The sequence below is a fragment of the Leptinotarsa decemlineata genome, unplaced genomic scaffold (genome assembly GCF_025532065.1).
Source record: "Leptinotarsa decemlineata unplaced genomic scaffold, Ldec_3_MD MMD2_tig00003798_RagTag_RagTag, whole genome shotgun sequence".
Classification (NCBI taxonomy): Eukaryota; Metazoa; Arthropoda; class Insecta; order Coleoptera; family Chrysomelidae; genus Leptinotarsa; species Leptinotarsa decemlineata.
Window position 1 is genome coordinate 2,786,608 of NW_027412596.1, and position 21,906 is coordinate 2,808,513.

Genomic DNA, 21,906 nt, shown 5'->3' on the forward strand with positions numbered 1-21,906 from the left:
CTCCGTATAACTCGAGAAGGGCGGGAGTTCCCGTAAATTTTCTTCAACCATTGTATTGTTCCCGATGACAGTTACCTTTTTCCCTATTTAATCGTCTTCGTATCTGTTACGGTTCAGAAAATAGCAATGTTACCACATGATAAAAGAAACGGCCTGTATAGTATATGAGAGAGTTACGATATGAAATTTCACTTAGATGGAGCATTGTCATTTTAAATGGTAGACTTCTGAGTTTCGAGATGACACACTTATTTTGTTTCCTCATCAGCACCTTTCTAGTTAATATTACAAGATGAAGCACTCATCTCAATGATAACATTATGACTTTATGTCACAGATGGAAAAAATCTACTTATGTCATGATGATAGTACGTAAAGACATTCATACGATTATTTCATTCAATACCAGCTATAGGAATCTTGTTTGAATTCAAAGGGTTATTTTTTGTATAATGATGAAGAAGTGAAAGCAAACAAGTTTTTTGTCCAATAACTAATTTCTTTTAAAAAAATACCCCTTTCAATTCAAACAGCTTGTTGGACAAGCTGAACACAAGCGGAACACTGAATGAATTAATTCAGTGCACAGCCACAGTCTGCAAAGAATGAATAGATCTTATAACTACAAATAAACCGAGCATCTGCCAGCAATAATTCAAAAACTCCTGACAATCTCAGAATAGTAATTGTCATAATCTAGTGTCAACCAAGAAATAATTGTACGTACCCAGTATTTCAGCGGAGCCTTTAAAAAAACAATGCGAGTATCTAGCTGACCATTTTTTTTCATTAATTCCATGCTTATATATCCAACTTTCTCGATTAACTCCAATAGTACTCGCGAAATATATGCCTGTGAGTCGTGGTATTAAAAATTGGAAACAAGACAGCCAATGAATCACCAAAAATGTCACCAAACTTGCAGATATAATAAAGACAGCTCCTCTACTTCTGATTTGCAAATACTGAAAAATTATATTCGATTACCATATTGCACGCAGAAGGCAGAACCGGATTACACATAAGGCGATTGCCTAGGACTACAAAGGGTTTCTTACGACGGCGTCATCTTTGGATGATGAGGCGATGAGATATTTGAATGTCAAAACACCAATCCTTCATTTTTGTGGTCATTTTCATTCAAACTACTCTGAGTATAATTAGTGACAAGTGCCCAGTTTATCTTGTTACGATTTGTTTTTTTTTTTCGTTAACCAGATGACGACCCTCTACGAACGGCAACTTTTAAAAGTCGAAACTTGTGCGAGCTATGGACTAATAAGTCTTACTTTCTAACATGTGATTCCTAACACAGGTTAGACGATAGGAAATGAAAATCGATCGTCCAGCCTTGCGGTTCGAATCACCGATTCACACATCGGTCGATTGACTGAGTGGTGCTAACCACAGACTTGCTGGATTCTGTTTGTTGTTTTAAAAGTCCAAAATGCATATAGTAGGTAGGTAGGTAGGTAGGTAGGTAGGTAGGTCTGAAGTAAGTGAGCCCACCGCAACCCACAAGGGTTTATTGTGGCTCACACCTATTCACACTCGGCCAAATAAACCCAGCTTCTTAACGAAGCCGATTTGTACGTATGGTGCGAGTACGAATCTGCCGAACTAAAAGAACCTGATTCGGTCTCAGCGAGGCAGGCACAAAGTATATGCTCTGCTGTTTCATCATTTTCCAGACAGAGGCGACACATACTGTCTTCCAACAGTCCAAGTCTCTGCATATGATGATTCAAATGACAGAGACCTGTAAGAAGGCCTGTTAGACATCGTAGTTCTTCCCTCAGAGACATCGTAGTTCTTCCCTACTGTAGTCCAACAACTGTTTGGTATCAAGCTTCGAAGGGTGAATAAACGCCTTGGAGCGAACCAATCCTGGAAGATTCTGCCAGAAGTCCATAAATCTTCTTGCCATCCAGGTGTTCAGTGACAGGTTCTGGTCCAATGAAGCCGCTTGCAGCACCCTCCTTTGCAAGAGAGGCAGAAGCTTCATTGCCTTCCAGTCAGCACCACTCAGTCGAGTGACTGAGTGGTGCTGACCACAGACTTGCTGGATTCTGTTTGTTGCTCTAAAAGTCCAAAATGCATATAGTACTCGTATGCTCGATTCATGTTCCATAAAATGATTCACTTGTACGAATAGATTATATATTTTCACATCTATTTTTATACATAAAGTAAGTGAGCATACTTGGAGACTGGTTATAAATCAAATTATCTACAAGAACAATTCATTCAGGCCAGTCTCGACTTACTTACACTGTACGTTAATGGACTAACACCTATCAGAAAACAACTACTCCCCTAGCTAATACCACGAATGGCGTTGGATTATATTCGATAGGTGTCAGTGCAGGATTCTACACTGAAGTTGTTCCTTCAAATGTTGTTAGAGATACTACTTCCGGAATCGATTTTCAATTATTGTAACACACTTGCAGACCTGTTTTGGGCTGTTTGGCCACTTGTCAGTGTCAACATGATGATTTCCCACAATAGCCCAAAAACAACGTTTCGATTAGAGTATTTCAATAAGATTCTAGACTTTTAACAAATTATCACATAATTGCTCTTTTTTTTACTGATATAGTGACAACTGCATAACAGTGAAACTACTTGCCCGAAGGCATGCCCGATGGCTTTACTAATCATACCTTGATAAAATTTACTTTGAAAGAAAAAAACTGGACATGCATTATTTCATAACAATGAACATATGGCGTGGATGAGAAAAAGGTGTTTTTATGTATGGCTTATTTGACAAAAAATTTGCATTTTTTGTTGAATTTATACACCATATTTTTCTGTATTTTTCAAATCCACTGAGGCTGCCGAGAAATGACTACATTTGTCATTAGTTGATTTATGTGCTTTTTACATTTTATTGTTGCGAAAAAAAAAACAATTTCTGACTCGTTTTGTCCAACTATCTAATTTACTGGATGTTTCATGACTGCTTCTAATTTTGAAATATTTTCATCATACAAATGATTGTTCATAACAATTCAATACCCACTGTTATGCCAATGAGCGACGAACTTTGTTGTGTTTGTATTCACCTATGAAAGCTCAAATTTCAGTTAGAACTATTGGATTGCTCACAAACCCAACAAACAGTAAAGCACCATTATTACTCTCCATTATTCTTTCACTATATATAATCCAAATACAACTAGAAAATCACAATTTCATTAAGTATCACCCACGAACAACAATGTCAATATGAACTGGTAAAATTTGTAAACAGTTCTGATAGTTCTACTTGAATACGATAATTTCGGCTCTTATGATTCTTGTGATATTTCTTTCTCCATTGAGGTGAAAAGTTCGCTCTTTGGCTGAAAAATAGTGCAATAAGTGACCCTTTGTCAGGTGAATATTGCATCTTGCGTCACTTGAATAGTGACGTTTGTTGCGTTTTCATCAGTTTGTGGACTTAGCCTACAGTACAGTGAAAACCAGTAACATCTAACGCAATCTATGGTGGGTGCATTTTACTGAATGAATAGATACTGAAGGAGATGGACGAGGAAAAAAACGACATTAACCTCAGAGAGCTACTGGACGAAATTGTAAAAAATAAAACTGTAGTGGAACAAACAATTATTGAAGAAAGTATGAAACTAATAATTGAAGTTAGTGAAACACGTATACTTATCAAAATAGAATTCATGAGCAAAACCAATAACTTATTGGAAAAAGAAAACAAAGAACTAAAAATAAACTTGAAACTCTAGGAAGGAACAAAAAAGTAAACAACTTTGTTGTATTTAGCCTCAACAAACCTTCGAAAAAGAGATCACTTCAATTCATTTGTGAAGAAATGACACCTTCTAGACATTGACCTAAAGGAAGCAGATATAAATAACTCACTCAGACGACAGTTCCCTTAAAATAGAACTTGAAAAGGAAACTTTTATTCTAAAACTGCTACAAATTAAAAGGCACCCAAGACAGACAGCCAAAAATTCAAAGAAACCATACATCAAAGGAAGTAAACTAGTAGTCGATAATAAAAAATATACCGTGAAGGAATTAGAATCATTCGAGAAATATATTGAGGTCAAACCAAATGCTACAGCACCCCCAACATCGAAAATAGAAACCTCTTTTTTGAAAGTTCAGAGGAACCAAACATACTGACACGAAATAGTAATGCAGGAAAAGGGGAACGACCTACGTCTCAAACAAACAAACAGGGAAAACAAATAGAAACTTTGGACACGGCACTCAAGAAAACGACCGGATCTTCTGTGAATCCTATTGTTTTCAAGAACAAGCTCAGAAATGAGTCGACTACGTCAAACAAATAAATATTCTGAAACGATTGACAATATCTTAAAAATAGATATCTAAGTTCGTTCTTGCTCTGCAATTTTTAATAGAAGTCAACCGTACTAACCAAATATTTTCTCTCCACAGTTTTTCAATGCATGTTTTTTATCTTAGTTTATTGATACCATGACTGTTTTTTTTGTTCCTATTTTATAATTTGAACTAACCAACTGTTAATTGAATATGGATCCATTTATAAGAAATTATAACCACAATTTGATAGATGCACAAATTATTACAAATTTAAAAGAATTCAAAACAGTTTCCCCTGCGAAATTTAATATCCTCAATACCAATATTCGAAGTATTCGCAAAAATATATATGAACTATCAGTTCAGAGTTAGGATCTGAAATCGGTATTACAATACTGTCAGATGGTGTATGATCTTCAACTAATCGAGATGGCGGGATATCATGCTTTTTATAATGGGAGTTAGCTCAATAAGAATGATGAAGTGATCGCCTAAGTACGGAAAGACCTAGAGTTTTCATATAATAGGTATTAAGAATATTGGAGAGCAAAAGGCACTGGAGCTAAAAACACGAATAGACAATCATCAAAAAATAGTAACGAGTATTTACAGATCCCCAAACACCTGCCCAAATAACTTCAATGCCGAACTATTGAATTACTCAAATACTGCTGAAAAAAAATTATTTTCGCATTATAACGGAAGACTTGAATATTGATGTGTTAGCTGACAATTATGTAGAAGAATATAAGAACATATTATATGTACATGTTTTTCTCTCATATATTAACAATGTCACATGTCCGGAGAGCAAAAGTTGCATTGATCACTTCTTTGTGTAAAACGTTAATGATGAAATAGTAATTTATATCTGAAACAAACATAACAGATCATTACCCAATTGGTTTAACTATTCCGAAACTATTTACAGCTTTGATTCTAACCCTAAAGGAAGGCAATACAAAAAAATTTATCAAATATTATAGTTTGAGACTTCGATTGCAAGGAGAACGCTGGACGGATGTCCACAATGCAGAATATTCAAACATAATAATAGAAGAATGTATTAATGAAATCAAGCAACACACAGGATAGAATACGCGATTGGTCAAGATCAGAAACGCTAACTCAATAAACAAGAAGAAATAGATCACATCTGCAATATACGAAACCACTAGAACAAAAATGTATGAAGATTAAATAAAAAAAATCAAAATCAAACTCCGAGGGAAAAATACCATTCGTACAGAAACAAAGTAAGTAAATCAACAAAATATTAGCAAAGAAAGAGAACTCAAAAAAGATCATAGGCGCAAATAGCAACAACTTGAATGGGGTCTGGAAGTGAGCTCTGTTACGTCAGCAACGCAAAGTAAGTAAATCGCATTTAGAAAATGCCAAAATTAGGTACTTTTTAGGTGCTTTTCAGGTACCGAAGTCAAAAATTACGTGCTCTGTAACTTATACCGCAACTCAATACTCAAAGTTGCGTTGCTAGCAGTATGTGATGCTAGCAACGCAATGAAAATAATAATAAAATAATGAATGTTAAGGGAACAAACACTATTAGGTGCTAATTAAGTCCTAAACGGTGAGGATTGTAAAATGTTCTAATCAATAAACAAAAACTTCCAATTTCGCTAAACAACAGATCTAAGAATCAGGTCTCTCGAAAACGAGGACGAATGCTCTATCAGGTATAAACTATGCGTGGCAATAAAGTGCTAATTAGGTGCTTGCAAGAAATTAGATGAAAACGACCGCGAGTAAGCGAAAAAAAAGCGAGATACCTGATTTGAGAAAAAAAAAATTAAACTAATACATAGACAATCAAAATAGTTAAGTGCTCACTAGATAAATAATAGTAAACCTAGCATAATGCTTATGGGGCATTATGGAAAACCACTATGACTGATGGACTGAGTTCTTACAGTATGTTCCTCGATAAGTAAGGGTATGAGAATAAAGTGCTGATTAGGTGCTCATTAGATATTTATAGTAAATCTAGATTCCATAATTCATATGGGGCTTATGGGCCCGAAAACCACCATGGACCCGATAACCACCATAAAAAAATAATTTAAAATATGTTTTTTCCGTTAACCAGCTATCGTACCCCTACGAACGATAACCCTCAGAAATCGAAACTTGTGCGAGCTAAGAACTAACGAGGTCTTACCTTTTAACGTGTGATTCCTAAAACGGGTTGGACAATAGCAAGTGAAAATTGAGCGTTCAGCCTGGGGCTTGAACCATCGACTCACACATCGGCTCATTGACTGAGTGAACAAAGCATCCACGTCGAACCGCCCGGCTACCGACCGACCGACCAACCGGTCGGTCGGTTTAGATTTCTGAGGGTTATCGCTCGTAGGGGTGCGATAGCTGGTTAATGGAAAAAACATATTTTAAACTTTTTTTTAATGGTGGTTATCGAGTCCATGAGCCCCATATGAATTATGAAATTTAGATTTACTATAAATATCTAATGAGCACCTGATTAACACTTTATTCTCATACCCTTACTTATCGAGGAACGTACTGTAAGAACTCAGTCCATCAGTCATAGTGGTTTTCCATAATGTCCCATAGGCATTATGGAATCTAGGTTTACTATTATTTATCTAGTGAGCACTTAATTAGCACTTTATTTTGATTAACTATGTATTAGTTTACGAGTATCTCGAAACTTTATTGCATATTGTTAATTTATTTTCTCAAATCGGGTATCTCGATTTTTTTTCACTTCTTCGCGGTTGTTTCCATCTTAATTTTTTGCAAGCACCTAATTAGCAGTTCATTACCACGCTTAGTTTATACCTGATAAAACATTCGTCCTCGTTTTCGAGAGACCTGATTCTTAGATCTATTGTTTAACGAAACTGGAAGCTTTTGTTTATCAATTAGAAAATTTTACGATCCTCACCGTTTAGCACTTAATTAGCACCTAATAGTGTTTCCTTAAAATTCATTATTTCATTATTATTTTCATTGCGTTGCTAGCATACTGTTAGCAACGCAACTTTGAGTATTGAGTTGCGGTGTAATACAGAGCACGTAATTTTTGACTTCGGTACCTAAAAAGCACCTAAAAAGTAACTAATTTTGGCATTTTCTAAATGCGATTTCCGTACTTTACGTTGCTGGCGTAACAGAGCTCTGGAAGTGTGTGAAAGAAATTTGCAACAAATCCAGGACGAAAACACATTTAAAAATTTAAATTAGACGTAATAAGAGACAGAAAACATATTGCAGATTAATTCAACCAACGCTACACTACGTTGGGTAAATAATTTCAATGAACCAGGAGAAAGATTGCGAAACACCATGTGTCTCTATGACACATACGAAAATGAAGTCCCGAAAATGATCATGGAACTAAAACCTCTGGACTCTGAAGGAGATATCCATTGAAATAAAACAACCACTGATAAATCTTATGAATAGATGTTTACATACAGAATGTTTTCTAAAATTACTGAAGATTGGACTATAAAATTATTATTCAAGGGTGGAGATTAGCTGAAAATATCCAATTATAGACCAGTCGCTCGTTTCCAACTTGGCTGAAATAATGGTAAAAATAATTAAACTGAGAATAGTGAGGTTTTTGAGTAACTAGGTTCTCTCATGCTCCCGATATGGTTTCAGATAAGGTAAATCTACGAAAGATGCAACTCACAATTCAACATCCAGAATATATGAGGCTATCGGTAGAAAAAACGTCCCTAGGCATTTTTGTAGATTCATCGAAAGCATTAGACACTGTCTGTCATAAAACATGTTGAGTAAATTAGAAAACTACGGGATGAGAGAGACTGTATAAAAGTTAGTGAAAGACTATCAAACCGAGAGCAGAGTGTCAGCATAGGTGGTACCCCAAGAGTCGATACTAGCCCCCTTTTATTCATTATCAACATGAACAGTATTTTTAGTGTGAATACAGAGAGTAGTATTATGAGCTTTGCTGATGACACCGCCATCTTCTACCAGTTGGACTCGTGGACTAATTCAAAAAGGATGGTCGAAATCGATTTTGACAAAAATAGTGGATGGTTCAGATATAACAAGCTCACCTTCAACTTAGAAAAATCAAATAGCTACATTCATCATACTTACCTAATATAGGGCCATTAGAATTCGGAAAAAATGGCGAAATTCCAGAAGACATCCCGATAAAATACCTGGGCGTTTTTATTGGTAGGTGTATGAGATGGGATCTCCAAATTCAAAGACTGAACTAATAGGGTTTTTATATAGATTTATATATTTGAAAGATATAAAACACCTCAAAATAGTATACCACGCTTTAGGTCATTAAATATTGCCTTAAGGAATTATAGGATGGGGAGATGTGAGTGACTATTACCTCAAGAACTTTGTTATCCAAAAGTGAATACTGAAAATAATTTACGGTAAAAAAGCCACATACTCGAGTGAAAACATATTCAAAGAGTCTCAAGTACTGGATGTTACAGATTTTCGGTTTCAATATCTTAAGCAATGCACGAAAAAAACATTTTTACCGAAGCTGTCGATCACAAATATAATATAAGGAGGAGACAAAATAAGCTAATCTGATTAAAAAAACAATAGGACAACGATGTGCAAACTATCTTGGACCTCGACTTCACAACATGGTACCGGAAACCATCAACAAATACATTCTCCTACTAAAATAAAACTTTGTATTACGCTTAACGAAAGGACCTTCCATGATGCGGTGAATCAAAACTTTCAAAAAGCTTGGACTTAGAAATACAAGATAAACATTATATATATTTTACAAACCACTCTCCCAATTGTGAAACGAAATCGTTATAATAAAAAATACACAGCACAACTGAATATGACAATACACCCAAATATGACAACATACACAACTATGACAACTGTTGGAAACGGAAATTGTTCGTCCTTTATGCAGCCTTTCACCGGAGAGGTTGTCAGGTGAATAAGTTTGTTATGGAGATTTTTTAGAATCGTTATAATTAAATTTTTGAACTGTGAGATCATTTTTCTGAAAACTTAATATCTAGTTTATTTGCATTCGTATCACACCTAACATTTTCCCATTTCTTATATTAATGACGACCGTGGAATATTCTAACGTGCTTCAGAAGACAAGGATTTTTCTCTGGCGAATGCTTAAAAAGGACCACATGCAAGATCTCGAAACTATTTTGAGCGATGTTGGTTTGAAAAAGGGAGAACTTGCAGCTTTATTGAATCAAATAAAAGATAGGGGCCAAAGGGATGAACAAATTTAACCAGAACTATTCAAAGTAAACGCTGACGATGAAGAAATTGAACAGGAGTTATCATCGTCAGAATATTATCGTATCGAGTTCATCAGAGGCAATGTACCCAACGACCAGAATAAATCGACAGTTTCATCAAGTATTAATGAAAAATAAGCGCCACAGAGAAATTTTCTGAACTGAATAAATTTAATGACGAGGTTAAGAATTGGATAGGCTTCTGGGTTTGCCAGAGATGAGTTTCTTATAGAAGTGTATGGTTGGGAGCTTCTAGGGTTTGTTTTGAAACAATCTTCAAAAAATACTGCAGGTATGTCTCTGTTCAGTTTATTTGAGGTAAGGGCACCCGGTTTACACATGTAAAATTAATTCAAGACAAGTAGATATGGCAACATTGTAAAATTAATTTGACACAATTAGAACGCAGGTATCTAGCAGAGGTATCTATGGTATAAATAAAGACAACATTGTATGTATATTCAGTTTAATATTCCTCTTGAAGATGATCACTTGGGGATTGTAACACGTGTTGAGGTGTTGAAAATAACGGTTTGGTATTGGGATAGAACCCCAGTAATATTTATTACTACACCAAAGGTTCTAAAAAGTTTTTTCTCAATGGGAGGTTTGTTGTCAGTGGCTTAAAGAATATTTGATTCAATTGGATTTACCTGTCTAGTAACTTTGTTGCCAGGAATCATGAAAGTTGAAATTAGGTTGGGATGAAGACTTGCCAGAAAATATAGTTCACCAATTTCAATCGTGGTTCGGACAAATTTCTTGGCTTTGTTTTTGTATTATACCCAGGGCACTTTTTCTTCGAATCCATCTAGGAACACATTTTGCGATGCTTGTAAACTTGCCTATGCCACATGTATATTCATCAAAGCTTAGTTCGAAAATCAGGTGCAGGTACAATTGTTACAAGCCAAATCTAGGATTGCACCTATTAGGGAAATGACACTGCCAAGATTGAGTTGATGGCTTCTGTCTTAGGATCTCGAATATGTCAATCAATAAGAAAAGTGGAATTTTTCAATTCGATGAAAACGTTCTCCTGGTCTGATCACACGGTAACACTTATCTGGATCAAAACAATTTATGGAGTAAGTTGTAAACCACCATATCCTAAAATATTTGGAAGGCTTCAACATCTTGAGCGATCATTAATATGGCTTTCGGAAATAAAGATCAACAGTCGACCTTCTATTGTATGTCACCCATATTTGGAATAACGCAATCAAGAAACATGGAGAATCAAGAGCTGTTGCGCTTGATATATGTAAGGCCTTCGATCGTGTGTGACATGAGGGTTTGCTGGCCAAACTTCGATATTACGGCTTGTCGGATCATTTCTGTGTATGTCCTTCAGCTTCCTGAAAGGACGTTCCCTGCAAGTGGGCGTTACCACGTGAGGAGTTGCAAAAATATTTGAAAATTACAGAAATATTTGAAAAACTAAACGATTTTTAAAGCACATTGTACTAGTTTAGATTCTGAAATGTTTGATGTCGATTATTATTTTATGAAAGATGTCGTCATTCTAAGTTATTGAATGGGACTTGTTGGCGATAAAGTTAAGGTCAATGTTGGTGAATATTAAAGAATTATCACGGTTTCTATATAATAACGCCCAACTCGACAGCATGACTTTAGAATGTTCCCGACAGCCGACTTCTCTGAGCAGATAACTGCGTCCATTTTATTTTTACGGTCATGGTCCGACACTATAACTCTAGTCAAATATTTCATGTATGGATAATGATAGAGAATTCCATTCAGAATAAAAAATATAAAGGTCAAATCAAAAGTTTTTCAAATACATACCTGAGAAGTTCGGTGAATTAAATTAATTAATGTGAATATTCTTGAGAATTTCAGAAGAGATAAGACATTTATAACTCCTAAAATTGGTCTGTTTGGAAACTCCACGATGTAATAGGCAAGATTTCTTGGAATTGAAGACAAAACATCACAAATGAAGAAGGGGCTCCACATATAATGCCTGAAAAATAAATAAATCATCAATTTACAATTCAGTGACAATTGAAAGTATTTTATAATAATATAATCGACTATCTGATTACTGTCGGTCAGAAGTTATGTTTTGAATCTCGCTGTCGTTTAGTCCGGAGATTCAAACATGTGATTAATGATAAAAAACCTCTGATGAATCGTTGAATTACAAAGTCACACAGAAATAAATAAATCCACTTTGATAACTTTTGTTTCAACAAATGGTCTTTATTTCCGAAAGCTTATAGCAACAACAATATCAAAAGATTTTTATCATTTATGGCACTTTTACGGTAATAACGAGACATTGATGTTGCCCTACGCTCCGAATTTATTGAAACTATTCATTCCCCACCACCAGGCTTATACAAGCTAATAAGCCCGATGCAGTTCTTTTCAACAAACTGAGTAAGACGATATTCATCGTGGAATTTTCAGCTACTGGTGAGGCGAATATCGTCCAAGTAGAGGACTAGGACTAGATAATTCCGTTAACATGGTTGTTCTGACTATTGGAGTCCTTAGTGGAAATGATGCCCTCTCTAGTCTCGAATCTTGAAGTCATGCCAGCTTGCCGCACGAAGGCAGAAATCTTGACCGATAAAATGCAGAAGGTTGTCATTCTTGGCTCATTATGTCACATGATTCTCGGACCCACTGATCACTCACCTCACGGTTTGAGGCGTGGTCATTGGTTAATAATGCTGGTGCGCCTTTCCGAATGTGTTGGAGCCTCGGAAATAGAGCCCGACCAGCTTACCCTTTGGAAATGGATGAAATCGATAATAATGAGAAGGGATGACCATCAACAATTGAGGCCTTTGGTGAGTTGTCCCACTATTTACCCGAGCAACTGGTGCAAAACCGAAACGGCAGCTCAGGCGCACCCGGGAGCAGGAACACTACGTCCTTCCGGTGCCGGCCGTGGGTATATAGGACTAACCACCCGGTTTGTGGTTTTGATTTCATGATGACGACATGTACTTCTTTTGTATCTGTTTCATAAAGTTACAATTAATTTTGTAACCTTTGTTTTGGAATGTTGTAGTCGTTGAGTTCGATGATCCTGTTCGCATAGTATTCGTTGAATGAGTTACATATATTAGTTAAATTATCATTTTTGAGTCTTATTTTTAGAATCCATGTTTCAGAGCGTTTCGGAACTATTATAATTTTTCTCGATAGCTCATTGTGAGTACACAATGTACAATTGTTATTATGTTACATAATTTGTTTTCAAGTGTAGAGTATTGTTATTTAGAAATTTCATCAAAATGTTATATGATCATAGACATATCATGAGTAGGATACTCAAAGCTCTAAATTTTGGTATTCGCAAGTCCGAAAGAATCTCTCATACCTTGGCTGCTACGAAATGGCTGTCAATAAGCAATAGGTGGAAACTTCATGGTAGATTGCTTCTACATAAAAGTGATCGTTAATGATACTCCTTCCTATCTCACGAAAAAAATCAGATCTAGTACCGAAGTTCATAATCTGAATCTGAGACATTAAAAAATACTCACAATTCCACACCACCTTACTAAACAATTCGAAAAATCACACTCATTCAATTCAATTGAATTATATAATCTTCTTCCTAGAAATTTTAAAACAATGTCAGTGGCCAGGTTTCGTAAACATCTACAGAAAAAACTTTTCGATGAGCAATGCAGCAATATATAGGTACATGTAATCACCACTGATTTTAGAATATGTTTTCATTTCTTCTCTATTTTCTAGGGATAATTATATGAATATTTTTTAGGAGCTTCTAATTTCTAATCTTCAGCCTTAGTTGATTTTTTTGTTTTGAGTCGCAGGTTCCCGAAGAAGACCAGTCTTGACTGATCGGGCTTCTTTCCTCCATACTGGAGCTTTTTAATTAATTTATTTATTTAATTTTATTTTATGTTATACAGGTATGATTGATAAAAGTTATTATTATTAATATTCCTACCTATTTTCAAGCAATTCTCAAATATTCTGAGATGAAAAAAAGAATCGACGAGGGAAGTGAAAAAAAAAAGAAGACGGAGAGACGGAAGGAGACGATGAGGAGGATGAGGACATGAAAATTGATGATGCTTCGTCTGATTTATCGCAAAATTTCATTGATAAAATTACACAGGAGCATTTGAAACGATATTTGCCAATTATTATGATTACATTAGACAACAATGAAAATATGACAAGAATATCGACGAAGTGTATGGACTCCTATATGATAACAGTTCACCGCCACAGTTTCTCAGAGGAAAACCGTTAGAATTTCTTCCTGATGGATATATACGAGTTGAAGGATTTTCATTTTCAACCGAACTGCAGGCCTTCGCGAATTGATATTCAGCTTTATCCCTAATTAGAGAAAATATACCGAGACGACTTGGATTCATGGATCTTTGAAGTTAGGTGTGCTTTACATGTCTCCCGTAACCTTACAAGGGAACTCAAATGTAAAACAAATCAGTATGAAAAACTGAAGAAAAGCTGAAAAATTATAGATAGATGGTAAACTGATCTATTCACTAAATATTCCTATAACGTTTTTCTACGATCATAATATGATATGTCTTCCTACCAAGATAAAAATTTTACTCACTTTGCTATTCGGTTGGGGCGAAGTTCAATCCCATGTATCGAACTGGTGTCATATCCGGTCCAAAAGTTGAAGAATATATCTATCCAGCACAGCATGTCCAAAGTAATGGACATTTCTCGATAGCCGTTAAATAAAGTTACACTATTTGCGAAACTAGCATCCACTGGTTTGAACAGCAAAGTAGAAAAATACAACACGATCAAGAACATTTCATACCAAGCCCTGGAATATATAACAGATAAATTAATGGCAAAACAATCATACACGTATAGTCAGTGGGCATACTTGAAGACTGGCTATAAATCAAATCATCTAAAAGAACAATTCGTTCAGCCCAGTCTCAACACCCTACACAGTACGTTAATGGACTGACACCTATCAGAAAACAACTACTCCCCTGGCTAATACCACGAAGGAGGTTGGATTATATCTGACAGGTGTCAGTGCAGGATTCTTCACAGAAGTTATTCCTGCATATGCTGTTGGCGATACAACTGCCGCAATAGATTTTTAATTATTGGAACACACTTTCAGACCGGTTTCGGGCTGTTTGGCCACTCGTCAGTGCAAGGTAGTTTGTATCATTAACGTAAAGTCGATGATTTCCGATAATTGAAAATCGAATTCCGTCAGAGTATCATTCCTCGAACTAAGCTGAAGACTACAAGAAACAACAGGTTTATCGTCGCCCCATCTGCCTGTGAACGAGGTAACCAACTGCATATCCGAAATTTGCCCAATTCCTCGTATAAGGAAAGAAATCTTTCACGTATAGTCAGTGGGCATACTTGAAGTCTGGCTATAAATCAAATCATCTATAAGAACAATTCGTTCAGGCCAGTCTCAACACCCTACACAGTAGGTTAATGGACTGACGCCTATCAGAAAACAACTACTCCCCTGGCTAATACCACGAAGGGAGTTGGATTATATCCGACAGGTGTCAGTGCAGGATTCTTCACTGAAGTTATTCCTGCACATGCTGTTGGCGATACATTTGCCGCAATAGATTTTCAATTATTGGAAACCGGTCTGCAAGTGTGTTCCAATAATTGAAAATCTATTGCGGCAGTTGTGGCGATACAACTGCATATGCAGGAATAACTTCAGTGAAGAATCCTGCACTGACACCTGTCGGATATAATCCAACGCCCTTCGTGATATTAGCCAGAGTAGTAGTTGTTTTCTGATAGGTGTCAGTCCATTGACCTACTGTGTAGGGTGTTGAGACTGGCCTGAACGAATTGTTCTTTTAGATGATTTGAAAACAATCATAAATGAACAAAACCAGAAATTGTGTTTCTATTTCATTGACCTTCATCAGGGAGTATATTTAGGTTTATTTGAACCTCATCAGTGCCTTGTAACCAAATAAAATAAGCACTTGTTTATGAAAAGTAAATGTTCAAAATCGATAATATTTTTTGTGGGTCGTTTGGTGAAAGTTGTTCTTCTCTGTATCAAAACAAGGTAACCCTTACTCTTCATGTCAAAGCTATTTTCCTGGTTTTTTGGCTGTGGTCTGCAAGTTTTTATGCCTGACGTTTAAACTACTACTGCAGTAGACATCTGCGACAGTTTTTGCATTGCACACAACTCGGGAACTTTAACAGTTTCCTCATCGCCTTTGACAATATCTACCGCAGTAGTAGACGAAATGTCAGCCATAAAAATCTGCAGACCACGGACAAAAAAAACGGAAAATAGCTTTGAAATAGTTATCTCCGGCCGTGTTTCTGTTTATTTTGGATAATTTGCGGACTCGAATAATCTGGTAGTTGTTCTGAGTAAAACCACACGGTTTGCTGCCATCCGCCATTCGCTAACTTCAGTTATAAACCTAAACGTAGGTAAAATCAGAATTCTATTCTTTCAATCCACCGTTATGTGAACGTCGGTTCGATTCTAACTGTAACCGTAACTTCTAACCCGTGTTAGAAATCGCTCACCGTCTATTGTGAGTGAAATTGTTAATAATAATAAAAGCTAAAGGAAATTCGCCCAAATGATCACAAAATTCAGATACAAGAAGAAGCAGCGAAGTACTTATATATTGAAACTTCTTAACAAAACTATAAATGATGAAGTTATATGTGAGTATTCTATAACGGACTTATTTCCTTCTTCGATAAAGTTAAGATCTACATTTACTTGAACTGCATATCATTTCAACAATGGAATTACCTGAATTTGCTTAAAGGATGAATTACCCACGGGCACTTTATATTTAGCTGCCTCTGTTTTTCGTCTCGTAATGCCCTTTCACTTCGGAAATATTTAGAAGCTCCTGGATTATCTGGAGAAACAAGCACGATATTTCTTAATCGAGTCTTCAGTTTTTTGATGGCATTGGTAGTACTAATCAGTTTTGTAACACTGCAACTAGGCTCAATTTTGCAATCGTGTTCCATTTTGTAAGGGATTATATCTGTTGAACTTGACAATCAATACCTTTGTTTGACAATAGTTCACAATCTAATTGCTAAGAAACCGATATAGTCACTTGTGAAAATAAATTCATTGTGTGGTTTCTTTGGGAAGCAAAAAATCAACTCTGAAGTTACCTCCAGGAAGGGATGTTACCACGTCCTTTCATTGATTGATAATCTGAGTACCTCATGCCTCAATAATATACTTATATTGGAATCCTCATTACCATTCAGCAGTCTCTAACTTTCTAGCATTCTCTAACTCTTCCAAAAATGTATTGGATTCGGTAATCAAAGAAATGACTTATAGCTTTTATGTTGAATGAAATGCGAAGTAAATTCGAATAGCATTAAAACTAAATAGTTACGTAACCTCGGCAGTTTTCTTTGTGTGGCATGGGCGGCGTGGTATAATTACGAGGTCTAATCATTATTTTTATGGGAGGTTTTATATGGTATCAATTTGTGAATTAATTGTGAATCAGACCCGGTACATTAGTCTTTTATTTGGCTGTTAGGAATGACTTCGTATAGACTATAACTCTTCCTTTTTTTTGTATCTTGGGGGCTGTCTGACTTGTCCATTTAGTCCAAGTCTCCAGAAAACACTGCAGCCTCTTGGGCTTATTGCGTTTATTCTCCCATCTTCTCATGATACTCATTCCATCAGTCTCGTTCCCTGTACTAGTTTGTACAGGTTCCGTGTTGGATGTTCGTCATATTCTTCTGGGCGTAGTTTTGTACGTCCATATATAGCCTGCCTTCTGTGATTCAGTGCCTCACATTCGCATAAGATGTGTAGAACTGTTTCTATCCCTTCGTTGCATAATCTGCAGCTGAGGTCTCCGTTGTACAGCCCCATTTCATTCAGGTGTCCTCTAAGCGGACAATGACCGGATCGGCTCAGATAATTATTCTGAGCCGATCCCTATATACTATATTGAAGTAGTTCTTCAGTTCTTTTCTCGGACGGTTCCCTAATGAAGGTTCTACTGTGTTTGTTGCCAGGTACTTTTTCCCATTACTCTGTGTGCTTCTTATTGGTCCATGTCCTAAACTGGTTTCATACCAATGATTTTGGTATCCCCAGAGCTGATTCCGGACCTATATATGAAGTTGATGATCCGCGTCTAGCGCATTCATCAGCTTTATCATTACCTGTGATTCCTGAATGCCCTGGTACCCAGTACAAAGTTAATTTGTTCCTGTTTGCAAGTTTATTCAGTTCTTCATGGCATTCCTAGACCAGTTTTGATGTCACCTTCGGGTTTGTCAGAGCCCCTAGTGCGCTCTTGCTGTCTGTGAAAATATTGATCCGCTCATTTCTTTGAGGTCTCAATTCAATAAGCCTTGCACACTGCAAGATAGCATACACTTCCACTTTAAAGACGGATGTGTATAGTCCTAGCGGATAGCTGTAGTTTAGATTTCTATCCGCTCGGTATATTCCAGCTCCCGTTCCATGTTTGGTCTTCGATCCATCTGTATACCAGGTGTTTTTTTCAAACATGTTTTCGGGACGACTAATGGTCTTCCACTCTTCACGGCTTATGATTTTGGCCTTGAAGTTTGTGTTAAAGTTGTACTTCGGTGTCCTGTGGTCCGTGCACATATTCAATATGTGCTCCTCCGCTTGTTCCGAAATTTCTGTTCGCTCCGTTCCTTTGTAGTTCGGTGAGTTTTCCAGTCTGAATTGAATCATCCTGGCCTCCCCCATTATCACAAAGTGTAAAGGAGGTAGATTCAGGAGTGTTTCCAATGCAGCTGTTGGGGTAGTTCTCATTGCTCCCGTCATTCCCAAACATGTAAGTCTTTGCACCTTACCTAGTTTGTTGATGGCGGTCGCCTGCTTCATCTTTGGCCACCAGACCAGAGATGCGTATGTTATCATGGGTTTAACCACCATCGTGTATAGCCAATATACCATGTCTGGTTTTAGCCCCCATGTTTTTCCATAGGTGCGCCTGGCGAGCATCAGTGTTTCTGATGCTTTCCTCTTTATTCTGTCCAAGAGTTGGTTTCAGGTCAGTTTGGAATCTAGGATTACTCCCAGATATTTAACCTCCTCCGACACTTGTATTTCTTCACCTCGAAGTTTTAGAGGTCCGAGACACTCCGTTTTAGTCCTCTTGGTGAATGTTACTATGGTCGATTTGGATGGGCTTATGTTGAGCCCTTCTTCTTCGGTTCATCTTGTTATAATGTTCAGGGCCTGCTGCATGCATCCCATCACTACATTATTGTATTTACCCTGGACTAAGATGACTAAGTCGAGGGGATAGAACTCCCCCCTGAGGACAGCCCCTTGCTACCCGTGCCACGACTGTTTCCTCCATAATGGTTATATATACCAATCTTCCCCTAAGCATGCAGTCTATCCACCTACAGCTCGTCTTGTCGATCCCTTTTTTCCTCAACGCCTGGATGATTGATTCTAACGACGTATTATCAAATGCACCCTCAATGTCCAGTAGCAGCTAAAAGTACTTCCTTGTTTTTGTAAGTATATTCTACTTTCTCTGTTACCCGACATAGAGCCGTTTCTGTTGGCATACCTGATCTGAATGCATATTGGTTTCCATGTAATGGCCTGATAGCCAGTGATACGTCCCTGATATGCTTGTCAAGTAGCTTTTCTAGCGTTTTCAACGCAAATGACATGAGACTAATTGGTCTCAAAGCCTTCGCCGAGTCCTATTCGATTTTCCCAGGTTTCGGAATGAAGGTGGCCCTGATCAGTCTCCAAGTTTTTGGTATGTGTCCCAGTGCTAACTCTTCCTTAGAAATAAATTTTTATTTATTAAAATAATCTTGAACACATCCGTAAGCAAAATCATTCTTAAACCTATAAGATAAGCTGGAAATATCGTTGATTTTCGGAGTAGATTTGGGAGAATTGCAAATTTCATGCCTGGTTATAATGTAAGAAATTAATTTGTATACAAACTTCATTACTATCAGTGAGCGAATAGCAAACATTTTGAATATTCATTGGAATGAATGGTTCTTGAAACGAATTTGAAACTGATGATGATTTGGGAACGGTTAATTCGATTCATAAAAAAATGGATAAAGATTACCTATCAATGGTGATGAAGTCATTCCAATTGGAACGGGGGTGAAATATCTTGGAATTGTCTTTGATAAAAAACTCACTTGGAACGCTCACTTGGAAAAAGTTTTGCACAAAGCCCAGACTGTCCCTATGGACATGTCGAAGGATTTGTGATAAAACTTAGGGTTTAGGTCCCAAACAAATCCATTGGATTTATGTGATAATTGTCAGACCAATAATCACTTACGGCCTGGCTAACAGAGACAGGCTTGTCTGACCATCAGTGAGGCCATCAGTACCATACTGTTATCAGCTATAGAGATCCTTCTAGATCTACCTCCTCTCCACATTTTTCTTGTGAGAGATGCTAGATGGACTACACGAATCAATTTAATGCAGAGTGCAACAGACTGTTGGTTGACACTGGACGTCACAGTATTCTGGAAATGACCTCTGACTTTATGCCTCCAACTGTCAACTACTAGATGCCTTATAAAGTACGGTTTTCGAGTAAAGAGGACTGGATCCTCAGGGAGAAGGAAATATTAAAAGCAGATAGTTGTTGGTTCACAGATGGATCAAAAACACCTTCTCGTTCTCGTTCAGGTGTTTTCAGTCGCAGACCCAGAACAGAGATATCAACCTGCCTAGGAACCTATGCGACTGTATTTCAAGCGGATATTTACGCTATTGAATCGTGTGCGGAGATATTGGAAGAATCCAACCTCATACACAAGTGAATAAAAATATTCTCGGACTGTAAAGCGGGGTTGGAAGCTTTTGGCTCCTACCGAGCAACATCTAAATTGCCGAAAACGACTCTCTTCGATAGGAAGACTTAACAGATTGTCTCTGGTCTGGATTACTGGCCATACTGGCCTTGAAGACAATGAGACTGCTGACACCCTTGCAAACGAGGGTGATTCAAGCATCTTCGTGGGACCAGAACCTGTCATTGGCATCGCTTTAGGCTTTGCCAAATACAGATCGAACTCCTGGATGACCAGAAGATTTATGGTCTTCTGGCAGAATCTTCCAGGATTGGCTCACTCCAAGGCGTTTATTCACCCTTCGAAGTTTGATACCAAAAAGTTGTGGGACTACAGTAGATATCATTTACGATGTCTAACAGGTCATCTTACAGGACACTGTCATTTGAATCATCACCCGCAGAGATTCGAACTGTCGGAAGACAGTGTGTGTGTCCCTGTTTGGAAAATGATGAAACAGCAGAGCACATACTTTGTGCCTGCCCCGCTGGGGACCGAGTCAGGTTTTAAGAGTTCGGCAGAGCCGTACCATACAAACTAATCGGCTTCGTTAAGAAGCTGGGTTTATTTGGTCGAGAATGAATAGGTGTGAGCCACAATAAACCGTTGCGGGTTACGGTGGAGGGTCGAATAGACCCACTTACTTTGGACCTAACCTAACCTAACCTAAACTATCAAACGAGATATAACGAGACCCTACTTTCCATTTGAAAAAAAGTTGATAGTGCCTTCTCAATGAAATTTAATGCAACACTAATATCGTTCTCATGAAAAAGTACTAAAAAATATTTTTTTCCGATCTTGATATATCTGCACTGTGTATAAAAGAGTGTAAAGAAAAATATCATGCTCCACTATATATCCTTCATCTCTCGTACACCAAGCTCAATCACTCAAAATGTATGCACCTCGATTATTTTCAAAATTTATTAAAAATATATTATTTCCATAAAATTCCTTGACATTTAAAAAGAAAACCTGAAACGCAGAAAAACCTCTTTTTTCTTTTTGGAAATTTCAACTTCAAAAGTTAGAATTTCGACTTTTATTTCGAAATTCAAATATTGAACTCGAAATTTCGAAGTAAATCCTGAAATTGAAGTCTGGATTTCAAGTTTCTAAAGTCGGAATATCAAACTTCAACCCATAATTTCGAATTTTAATTTTTTATCAAATGGTCAAAAAATACTCTTGTTATCAAACTACGAATCATCCAATAAAAGCAGGTATCCCGCAGGGGTCCTGCCTGACATCGCATTTATACTCTCTGTACACTCACGACTTTCCGAGAACGAATGTGGGTATATACGCAGAGGACACTGCGATATACGCACATTCGTTCTTGAGCGAGGTGGCGATGCAGCAGCTTCAGATCCACTTCGACAGGTTGGTCGTGGTGTACTTCGAGCGTAATAAAATCGAGATAAACCCTAACAAAACAGAACTCGTCAAC

At 37.1% G+C, this 21,906-nt stretch overlaps 2 protein-coding genes across 4 annotated transcripts in view; both read right to left on the minus strand.

Annotated features, from left to right (window-relative positions):
* Positions 1-21,906, minus strand: part of LOC141483638 (uncharacterized) — a 565,103-nt gene that overhangs the window by 351,300 nt on the left and 191,897 nt on the right. The gene's annotated exons all lie outside the window — the stretch shown is intronic.
* Positions 1-21,906, minus strand: part of LOC111512841 (potassium/sodium hyperpolarization-activated cyclic nucleotide-gated channel 1) — a 108,975-nt gene that overhangs the window by 52,950 nt on the left and 34,119 nt on the right. The window contains exons 1-4 of one of the 3 annotated variants that reach the window (XM_074178464.1): positions 16,384-17,505; positions 14,200-14,421; positions 11,409-11,586; positions 728-965 (exon numbers count right to left, since the gene is read on the minus strand). In XM_074178464.1, coding sequence (XP_074034565.1) covers positions 728-965; positions 11,409-11,586; positions 14,200-14,421; positions 16,384-16,610 — 865 coding nt within the window. In that variant the 5' untranslated portion in view covers positions 16,611-17,505. Of the gene's footprint in view, positions 1-727; positions 966-11,408; positions 11,587-14,199; positions 14,422-16,383; positions 17,506-21,906 lie in introns of those variants that run through there. The other 2 variants (XM_074178463.1, XM_074178465.1) reach the window with 2 other exon arrangements.